At 37.1% G+C, this 11,778-nt stretch overlaps 1 protein-coding gene across 1 annotated transcript in view; it reads right to left on the bottom strand.

The window, feature by feature from the left end:
- The window catches only part of Tbc1d8b (TBC1 domain family, member 8B (with GRAM domain)), a 50,853-nt gene extending 42,284 nt beyond the window's left edge, over nt 1–8,569 (bottom strand). Inside the window, exon 1 of the mRNA XM_013025837.1 lies at nt 8,554–8,569. Coding sequence (XP_012881291.1) covers nt 8,554–8,569 — 16 coding nt within the window. The remainder of the gene's footprint in view (nt 1–8,553) is intronic.
- Nucleotides 8,570–11,778: the final 3,209 nt, after the last annotated feature.

The raw sequence follows: 11,778 nt of genomic DNA, 5'->3' as shown, positions 1-11,778 counted from the left end.
AATGGAATTCTATGCCTCCATCAGAAAGAATGACATTGCCCCATTTGTTAGGAAATGGAAAGACTTGGAAAAAATTATATTAAGTGAAGTAAGCCAAGCCAGACCCAAAGAAACGTAGGTCCCATGGTTCCCCTTATTTGCAGTAACTAGTATATGTCTAAAAGTTTTTATTAAGCTGGGCACTCATGTCTCAGTCCTGTGATTGTAGCTACTTCAGGAGGCTGAGATCTGAGGATCATAGTTCAAAGCCAGTCTGGACAAGGAAAGTCTGTGACTCTCATCTCCAACTAACCACCAGAAAAACCTGGAAAAGGGTTCTTGATTTTAGCCATTCTAACTGGAGTGAGGTGGTAACCCCTCTTTACAGTATTTTCACAATAAGAAAAAGAAAAAAAACCCACAAAAAACGAGTTTAAAAAAAAAACCTGGAAAAGGAGCTGTGATTCAAGTGGTAGAGCACTAGATTTGAATACTAAAGCCCAGGCCCTGAGTTCAAGCCCTAAGACTGGCATGAAGAAGGTTCCCCCCTCCCTTTTTTTTCTTTTTACAATTCTTATTTCCTCAATATGGAATCTGAGTACTTGATTGATTAGTTCCACTTAAATTATCTAGCTAGATTTTCCACTACTTTCTACAACAAAATTTGCTGTTTTCTTAAGCAAACAGCTAATTTCTCCCTTAGGGTTTGCTAAACAATTATTAAATTTTTTTTTACTGAAAAATGCTAGCAAAAGTCTTCTACCCCAGTTCAGATAGTCTACATTTTATTGTGTGTGTGTGTGTGTGTGTGTGTGTGTGTGTGCGAGAGAGAGAGAGAGAGAGAGAGAGAGAGAGAGAGAGAGAGAGAGAGAGAGAGTTCTGGAGCTAGAACTCAGCCTGGATGTTGTCTTGAGCTTTCTTTACTTAAGGCTAGTGGTCTACCACTTGAGCCACAGCTCCACTTCTGGTTTTCTGGTGGTTAATTGGAGATAAGAGTTTCATGGACTTTCCAGCCAGGGCTTGCTTTGAACTTTGATCCTCAGATTTCAACTAGAATTTCAGGCATGAGCCTTCGGCACCAGCTTCATTTTATATTTTCTTCAAAACATACTTCTATGTGATTTTCACTGGCAATCCTAGGCAATAATGTTTTCCCTGGTCTCTGAACACTTATTCTACATAAGTTTTATACTACACAATTTAGCACTTGCGTAGTAGGGTGATTATAAAATCACTTTCTATGTGCTTCATGTACAATATTTGTATATTCTTATGAACATTACTAGGGCTCACTATAGCTATGCTTTCTACCTCTTAATTTGGATTCTTAAGTTTCAACATATGCTTGCTAACCTAGCAATGTCAGTGGAATGAATGGACTACACAAATTTACTTACCTTTTCTAGACACTTTAATTGGTTGAGCATTGTTTTTGGTTTACAGATTTTTGAAAGAAATTATAATCAATTGTAAATGAGAAGTTTAGCTTTTTCTTCATCCTTACCTACTTGAAAGGAATTAATATTTCAAATAAGCTTTGAATGAGCATATAAGTAATTCGGTAGATATGAGGCAGGAAATTATTATAAACACAAAAGGCAATACATTGGTAGAAATCAAAGAGAGTAAGGGATATTTGATTGGCTGAAAACAAGGTAGGATAATGGATGTAAGAACAGATAAAAAGTTAAAACAGCCAGGCACCTGTAATCTTGGCTACTCAGGAAGGCTGAGATCTGAGGATCATAGTTTGAAGCCAGCCCAGCCAGGCTAACAGTAAGTCCATGAGACTCTTATCTCCATTTAATCACCAGAACAGCTGGAAATGGAGCTGTGACTCAGGTAGAGTGAAAGCCTTGAGCACAAAAGCTCAGGGACAGTGGCCTGGACCTGAGTTCAAGCCCCAGGTCTGGCACACACACAAAAAGTAAAAACAGTGTGCACAAATGCAACATTATATCTATTAGAAAACCAACAGAGGGTTTTAAAAGTATAGCTAAAGATGACTTTGGCAATTGCAGTAGAAAGGAAAGAAATCATTTGCAAATCATTGTAAAAATGGTTCACCTAATGTGCAAAATCCTAGGTTTAATCCCTAGCACAGCAAAAGAACAAAAAGGCTATGAATTGAAGATTTTGTTATAAAGTAGAAACCAAGGCCAGAAGTAGTGGCCCATGCCTGTAACCTTAGTTATTTGAGATATGGAAGAAGGAGGATCTGAGTTTGAGGCCAACCTGGAAAAATTAGTGAGATCCTATCTCCCAAACAAGTATCAAAAACACAAAAAGGATCAAGTGCTGGTGCATCACATCAGTAATCCTAAATACTCAGGATTCTGAGATCTGGAGGACTACAGTTTGAAGCAAGACAGGGTAAGAAAGTCTGTGAGAGTCCATCTCCAAAATGACCAGCAAAAAGCTGCACTTACAGCTTAAGTTGTAGAGTGCTTGCCAAGTAGGCAAGCTGAGCAAGCAAGACAAGCAAGTATGAGGGTTGTGTACAGGGGGGAAAAACACACAAAAAAGAACTGAGGATTTGGTCAAAGTGGTAGTGTACCTGCCTTGCATGCGTGAGGCCTTGGGTTCAATCTCTGGTACCACCCACCCCCCCAAAAAAAAAGAGAAAAGAAAAGGAAACCAGAAAACCCAGACAAACATTATGGAAGAGGAGGTACTGGGAAAGAGAATGGAAATGAAAATTAGAAGAGCAAATTACACTTAACTAACAATGAGGAATCACTGGAAGATTTGAGGATGAAAGGAAAATATTTCTGTGACTTTTAGCACTGAAGCACAGTGATTGAGAAATGAGATCTCGCCAAGGATAAAGAAAGAAAAGTAGTCACTGAACATATATTGATATCTTAAGGGCAATATGACAATGCAATTCGAAAATGGACAAAAGGGAAGTATTCTCACTTTGAAGACAGGAGAATATTCAAATGAAAGATAAAAGAATAGTAGCAAAAAGGCAACCAAAGGAGGCGATTACATTCAGGTTGACAAATGGCATCAATATATGTGTATAAAACTGACAAAGATATCAAAATAAAGGAATTAGAACTTCAAATGAAATGTTTATTAAAAACAAGACAGTTTGGCTGGGCACCAGTGGCTCAGTTCTGCAATACTGCTGAGATTTAAAGATTGTGATTTGAAGCCAGCCCCAGTAGGAAAGTCTGAGTCATGAGATTCTCATCTCCAGTTAATCACAGAAAATGCCTCAAGTAGAGTTGTGGCTCAAGTGGTAAGAGTGCTAGTAGCCTTGTGCAAAAGGAGCTTAGAAATAGTCCGTAGGCCCAGAGTTCAAGCCCCAGGACCAGCCAAAAAAAATGTAGTTTTAGCTGTTAGATTTGATAACATTTATCTACCAGGAATTTACATTCTCAAAAAGGTTTCAAAAGAAAAAATGTCAAATTTGCAAAAGAAGCCATAGATTTTTTTAATAAACTAGCTTAAATTCTATCTCTTTATTCACATACACTATATAAAGTAGTGAATACAAACTAGAAGAAAAAAAGGGGTAAAGTTCGGGTCGGTTGAAATACAATAGTGGCAGTATGGACAGGTGAAGAGACAGAGAACAAAGGAGCAGCCACAGAACGATTTCTAAGTGACATAACAGAAACAGTCATAGACTTTAAGTGTCCTATACTGTATACAAAAGAAACTTTTAATATAAGTGCTGAAAATTAGGCAGTTAATATAAAGCTATGCAAAAAACAATTTGGAAGCTAGCACTACAATACATTTCCAGTCACTTGGGGGAACTCTTTCAGCTCATTAGGCTGTAATCACGATCAAGTCCCTGCAAGTCATGCAGGAACTAATATCTGCCTATTGTCTGGGTTCTAAAAGTACAAGAAAACAAGCACACCACTTTAGATTGCTTTCTATATACACAGAGGGTTTATCATTTGATAGTCTGAATAGTCAGGGTTATGAAGTAGTCTAATTTAAAACATCTATAAATTCAAACCATCTTCTGGATGACTAAAAGACTAAGGTAGCAGTCAATATTCTAGATCCTAGTGAAGGTCTATAGATAGCAAGCTGCCATATAAGTAATGCCCAGCTTTCTAAGGAAATTCACCATCATAATTGAAGGGGAAAATAATTAAATGTCATAAGAAGATAACAAAACAGGTACTTACATAGAAAATAACTACTGTTTATGAACCAATTCTTTTGACCACATAACTATAGAATTCAGGAATGATAAATACCCTAACATAATCCACCCTCCAGCATATTCATCCTCTCTATAACAACATGAAAGACAGTCTTACTTTGAGTTTACTTCTCAGGCAGCCTACTACATTGGTGTGAATTTCTATTAGAAAGTCCTTTGTAAAATATGGAAGGATCTATATAACCCAATGTTTTGTTAGTTCCAGTTTCTAAGGTTTATTATGATTTATGCATAGGGCCTCGTGCTTGTGTTTAATGTTCCTTTCTTGAATTCTTACTATCTGAAGGAGTCTTTTGTTTTCATTTTGTAGTGGATCCCACAAATTAAACCTGGTGACAGTGGTTCTCTAGCCAGTGAGATAATGGAGGAGCCCTTACTTTCTTCTTCTATACATATTTTTTGAAATTTTTATAACATACACTTTTAACATATATTAGAAACAAAGTTATTTTCTACTCATCAAAAAGAAAAATAAGGGAAAAATTCTTTTTCAGTATAAATGCAACATTAGAATAACACAAAACATAAAATCTGTCAACATGACAGATATTCAAATATGAACATAGCTATCTTGCATTCTGTTATTCCCTTTTAACTTAAAATACACTTAGCTCTTTCAAAACTGTTAAGTTGTCAAAGTCTGATTATTTCTTCTATCATTCTCTTAATACACTTAATTTTAAAATTTGAGATAGGGTCTTATTTTTTAAAAATCTAGGCCAATGTCTGAACAGTACTCCCATTTTATACTTCTTACTGTAGTTGGGATGGCAGGTGCCTGTTACCACACCCAATGTCTTCCAATGAGGTATCTTACATAGTTTTTTCTTTGCCCAGGCTGGCCTCAAACTGCAACTCTCCAGGATCTTAACCTCAGCCATACTTGTTATGACAAACATGTTAAAATGCACAGCTATTGGTTAAGAAGGTGTCTTGCAAATGTTTTGCTGAGGTTAGCCTTGAACCATAATCCTCCTGATTTCAGTCTCCAGAACTGACAGGATTAAATTTGTGAGCTACCACACCTGGCTCCGGGGAATATTTTTAAATTTTTTATTATTATTTTTAAGTAGTTGTACAAAGAAGGTCCCATTCTGCAGAACAGTATATGAATACAAGGTGTCTGACAACAATATCACCCATTGCTCCTAACCCATCCTGGGAATATTTATTTTTTGTTGGTGGTGGGGCCTGAATTCTGGGCCTGGGTGCTGTCCCTCAGCTCTTCAGCTCAAGGCTAGCACTCTACTACTTGAGCCAAGTACTACTTCCGGCTTTTTTGTTTATGTGGTGCTGAGGAATCGAACCCAGGGCCTCATGCATGCAAGGCAAGCACTCTACCACTGAGCCACCTTTCTAGCCACCCATCCTGGCAATATATTAAAGCAAGTTTCAGACATCATGCCACTTGATCTTGTCTTTTAGCTTGTTTCAAAAAGTCCTCAGATGAATCTGAACCTAACATAAAGCCAGTGTTAAGAACATCAATCTAAAGCACTAATTGTTTCTTCCAATTTTAGATACTTGCAAAATTGATTTCAAAAGCATCTTTTTTTATTAGACCAAAGATAATGATGAACAGCAAAATCCAGAGATGGTGTAAAAAATGATTAAAACAGCCACAACTTGAAAATGATGCTCATTATTAATGTGCTAATTTAGCAGGCAAACTAAAATGTACTTAAGTTTGACAAGTGCCTCTTTGTGTTTGTACACTAGATTGAGGACATCATGTAAGACAACACTGCTCTAGCTACAGAAGAGTCATGTAAACAAACCTAATTACAAACCAGATTTACTTCCATTCAAAGTAAAATGTTGGATTATATATTTTTTTTCCATAGCAGTAGCTGCTGGAACTTTACAAGCAGATTCTTTATCTTGTCATAGTTGTCAGGCTTACAAAGTCAAACTAGTATACCTTTGTTGAATTTTTTTATAATCTCAACTTCCTTAAATGTTAACAAAGTAATTAGTAAGCTGCCAATGAACTTAGAGATATATTCAAAGAAGAGAAAGTAGTGTGCTCCATAGAGGTTTTAATTTTTCTGATTCTATTATTTTGCTACAAGAGGACTGTGAATGCTTACTTTAGAATGATCCAATAGCCACAGCTGGCATTTTGAAAGCTGCCAACTCTGCACTAGAGCTGTGGGAAATGGTTAATAAAAATAATTTTTCTTATTGTTTTTCTCTCTGCCCATATTCCTTTCCATTATTAAGTAGTTAACAAAGAGGTTACAATTTCATAAGTCAGGTTATGAGTACAATGCATTTTGATCCATGTCACCCTTCCAGCATTCTCACCTATTTCCTCCTCCCATTCCCGCCCTAAAGTTACATAGTCTAATTTTTACTTAAAGTATATTGAATAGATTCACTACATTTGCTTTCCTCCCTCCATTCATGTGTCCCTAGTTCTCCCTAAACATGTTTCTGCTTCCTGACATTTATTTTGTTAAGCAGTTCTTTACAGGGGTTCAGAGGTGTTATAACATTTGACTCCTCTGCCGGTATTCTTTTAGACATTTACTTGAAAATTGGAGATTGTGTGTGCACATGTGTACGTACACACACACACACAGCAATTCCTTCCCTAATCAAAATCTTTGTTCACTAAAAGACTTAGTAAGTTTTTAGGGAAGCTACCAATGGCCACACATCAGATCACAATATCTTACAGAGAAAAGAAGAGGAAAAGAAGAATAGACAATCTGTTAATCACTGAATCTATATTTCTAAACACTTAACATTTAGGAAAATAGGAGAATTGTTAAAAATCTCTTATAGCTACTCCTTATTCTTCAAGATGTGTACATCAAAATACAAAAGGAATAACCTTAAGAAAATTATATAAAATATGTCAAAATTCCTAAGAGCAAAGCAAAAATCAAGTATGACATCAAATGAATAAATTCATATATACTATATTACTTTACAACATTACTTACATGAACTAAAACAAGACTATTACTTTTGTAGTTAAAAATAAGAGCACAACTAAGCCAATGACAAAAATAGATGTGATTATTCCTAGATTAAAACTTCACTTCTTTACCCTGAAGTAAGGGGGAAAACATCAAGACTATAGACTTGAAAGGGTAGAGGTGATAAAAACAATCAAGTTTTAAGTCTTAGGTCCTTTTAATTCTCTATCTTAGGTTTTCCTCTTAAACAGATGAAGATAATCCTCTTTAATAACCTTTGTCTAGTTGCTAAAATATTATAGCTATACTCTTACATTTTCAACTCCAAATAAATGAATTTAGAATGTTTGCTTTGTCCTCAATAACTGTCATCTTTTACTTTTGTACTACCACATTATTCCTCCCACTTAGAATGTCCTCCCCACTTCTTCCTACAAAACCACCTCCCAGATATTGTTGTGCTCATAGATGGATTTAATTAAAAAACAATCCAAATTGGTTTTTGGCAAAATGCTTCACAGATGCCACACTCAATTTCTGCTACCAGCTCACCAACTATTGTTATTATCACTGCTTTTAGGAAATCTTTGTATCATTTAACAGCACTTCTGATAAGCAAGGGTTGTAACAGAGCTAGTCCCAGCAAACTTCTTTAGGAGTTTTTAATATCTTCTTATTGATGGAACTTTATGAACCAAAACACCAGATTGATATTATTGCTACTGACTACCCCAGTAATAATAGATCTGTTTAATTATTTATCAACTCTGCAAATAATCATTTTAGTCCATTTGCCACTGTACACCCAACTCACTTCCCATCTCTGTTCATCCTGTCACAGCAAAATTCCTGTATTTATTCTATTCTCAAAAATGTGCTTGGCTCACATGCTTTAAGTACCTCTAGTCTCTGCTCATAGTTCTTTTCAGAGTAACTGATGTAAACTAGCAAGCCCTACCCTCCTTAATATCTTATACCTAATCTAGGCACCAGTGGCTCATACTTGTAATCCCAGCTAGTCAAGAGGCTGAAGTCTGAGGATTGCAGGTTAGAATCAGCCTGAGCAGAAAAATGTAAGAGATTCTTATTTCCAGTTAAGAAGCAAAAATGCTGGATATGGAGGTGTGGCTCAAGCGGTAGAGCACCAGATGTTGAGTGAAAAAGCTGAACAAGCTGAGCAGAGTGCAAAGCCCAAGGTCAAGCCCTAGTATCAGCACACAAATAAAAAGCACACCATACCTTACTTTATTTTAATCTTCTTCATATTGCTTATCATCACCCTTCATATCACACAGTATTTGCCTCTCTCATCTAGAATGGTATCTATCTCCCATAGGAACAGGGGTTTTTGTTTTCTATATTGTTTTTTCTCTAGCATCTAAAACAGTGTTTAGCTTATTTTTTAAGCTTCTGTTAGCTTACAATAGAGTTTCACTGTACCTTGACCAGACTCACCTGAATTACTCTCCATCATTCCCCATCCCACTCCTCAAAGCAATCTCAACAAACCTCGCTGTTATATTTTCACACATGTACATAAATCATATTCACCCTCTTCACCTCTGCTCACTTTTCTCACTCCTACTAGCATCCATACCAATAGGACCTGTTTTACAACTTGTCTTTTTAAAAATGGTACTGGGGTTTAAATTCAGGGACCTGTGCTTGCTCAGCTTGCTTGACCAGCTGGCACTCTACCACTTGAGCCATGCCTTCAGCCTACCTTTAGCTGGTTATTTTGGAGACAGGAGTCTCCTGGACATTTTTTAGTCAGTGGTGGGGCTTGAACTCTGGGCTTGGGTGCTGTCCCTGTGCTCTTCAGCTCAAGGCAAGCGCTCTACCGCCTGAGCCACAGCGCCACTTCTGGTTTTCTAGTAGTTTATTGGAGATAAGAGTCTCACCGACTTTCCTGCCCAGGCTGGCTTTGAACTGTGATCCTCCGATCTCAACCTCCTGCGTAGCTAGGATTACAGGCATGAGCCACCGTTGTCTGGCTCTCCTGGACTTTTTTGCTTAGGCTACTCCCAAACTTTGATCCTCCAGATCTTAGCATCCAGAGTATCTAGGATTACAGGTGTAAGCTACCAGGTCTCAGCTTCACTATGGCATTTTACATTTGTATATACTGTACTTTAATCAGATTGACCCCTTTCAACCATTTTCTCTTTCCCCAGTCTCCCTACCCCGTATTTTCCAATTACTTTCAGTGAGGAATGTATTCTTTCTCCATTCTATAACAGAGGGCTTGGTTTTTAAAAGGTACTAAATAAATACTCATACAATGAAGTCTGCATCCCATCACATTTAGAACTTTCTATTACCTTTTGAACTTATATAGCAATGGCAAATAAAATTGCATTATTCTGATTACAGAGTATAGGTGTATAATCAAAATCACACCAAACATCTGTATAGAGTGTTTTCATTATCTTGAACATAATCAATGTAACCATTCCAAACCAATCCCTACTTATAACATGGGAAAATTGTAAAAAAAAACACACACAACTGTTTTCACACAAACATATACAGTTTCCTTCACACACAACCAGCTCTTTTCACATACATACATAGCCTCCTTCACACAAACACACAGAGACTCCTTCACATTTACACCCAGCCTCCACATACAGTCTCCTTCATACCCACACTCACACCCACACACACCCCCACCCCCCCACCCTCCACACACACAATGGCAAATAAAATTGCCAAATAAAATGTGGCAATCTAACATAAAAGCAATATAAAGTCATAATATGTCATAGTTATGTGGAAGTGTGTCAAACATTATAATGTCTTTGATTTTCAGCTTAGTTGGTAGGCATAGTCCATCTGCTACTGTCTACAAGAGCATGAGAATCAGCTCAATAGTAATTTCTGCTTCAAAATTCGAAAATTACTAACTGGGTAACCAAAGTTACATGTATTTTTCATGACCATTCAGTAAGACAAGTGTTGCTTATAACTTTAGAAGTATCATTAAGAACTGTTCTAGGTTTGAGAAATCATATGTAAAAAGGAAACAATATCATGATAAATTATACTAAATTTTATACGTTATTCTGATTATAGAGTATAGGTGCATAATCATTATCATACCAAACATCTGTTTAGAGTGTTTTCGTTATCTTGAACAGTCAATATTACCATTCCAAACCAATCCCTACTTATAACATGGGAAAAGTAATTATAAAAAAAATTCACACATACATGCACACACAGCTTTTTTTTACACAAACATATACAGCTTCCTTTACACACAGCCAGCTCTCTTCACATACATACATAGCCTCCTTCACACAAACACACAGAGACTACTTCACACTTACACCCAGCCTCCACATACCGTCTCCTTCACACACACACACACACACACACATTCAGATACAGCCACGTTCATGCATAGCCTCCTATAAACACATACACAAATAGAGCTTTCTCACACAAAGCCTCCTTCAAAAACACAAAGCTTCCTTCAAATATACAAATAAACTCCTTCATGCACACATATAGCCTCTTTCAGAAAGACAAATATACAGGCTTTTCTATGAATATACAACCTCTTTGACATACACACACAGCCTCCTTCACACAAACAAGCTTACATTCATACCCTCCCTAAAACACACACACATACAGACACAGACACACACAAACACAGACACAGATACAGACACAGACACACAGACAAACTCTCCTTTATGGTCTTCTGGTCCCAAACAATAGCACTTAATATCTTGCTTCTTCACATCAAATATCTGCTGGTTGTTTATAAGTTGTAAAAAACTAATTTGATGCAAATTAACAATGCTTCTACAGATGAGAAAGTAATTGCAATTGAAAAGAGACACTGAAACATTAGATAATCAAGGAAGATAAAGAAGCAGGCTTAATGGGTTAAGTAGAGTCACTAGATTTGGTGGTACATATGAATATTTGTGGGTGTTGTTTTACAGTGGATGATTAAGAAAATTCCACAGGGTAACATTTAGGGTTGGCAAACCACAGTGCTCAACTCTTGGCCTGGAAAATGGAGATCTCTATAACATCAAGTAAAAAAATGACCCTTTAAAGATCTCTTTCCATGAGAAAGAGCAGCTTTATAGGAAGTTTTGAGAGATGGGTGATGAGTGTCATCATTCTGTCTTGATAGTACCACAAGTAAATACTGATTACTTACCTAGAAATCTGTTGTTTTGCTCTTTATGCCAGTCTTGGGACTTGAACACAGGGCCTGGGTGCTGTCCCTAAGCTTTTGGTTTAAGGTTAGCACTCTACCAATTGGGTCACATCTCCACTTTTAGACTTTTTGTGTGTGTAGTTAATTGGAGATGAGAGAGATTTTCCTATCCAGCTGAGTGTGAATGGCAATCCTCTGATCTCAGCCTCCTAAATAGGATTAAAGACAGGAGCTACCAGTGCCCAGCAAATCTCATGCCTTTTAAAGTACTTATGTTCCCATTCACTTTAGTGCTGTGAATTTTCAATCCTCAAGAGTCAGGTTGGGAGCCTGGAGCTGGTGGCTCATGCCTGTAATCCAAGCTACTCAGGAGGCTGAGATCTGAGGATTGCTGTCCAAAGCTAGTCCCAGCAGGTAAGTCCACAAGTCTCTTATCTCCAATAAATCCCAATAAACTGCTCAGAAAACCGGAAGTGGCACTGTAGCTCAAGTGGTAG

This window comes from Dipodomys ordii, unplaced genomic scaffold (genome assembly GCF_000151885.1).
Source record: "Dipodomys ordii isolate 6190 unplaced genomic scaffold, Dord_2.0 Scaffold88, whole genome shotgun sequence".
Taxonomy (NCBI): Eukaryota; Metazoa; Chordata; class Mammalia; order Rodentia; family Heteromyidae; genus Dipodomys; species Dipodomys ordii.
The sequence above is the reverse complement of the archived record's forward strand: the minus strand, read 5'-3'. Positions and strand labels throughout refer to the sequence as shown.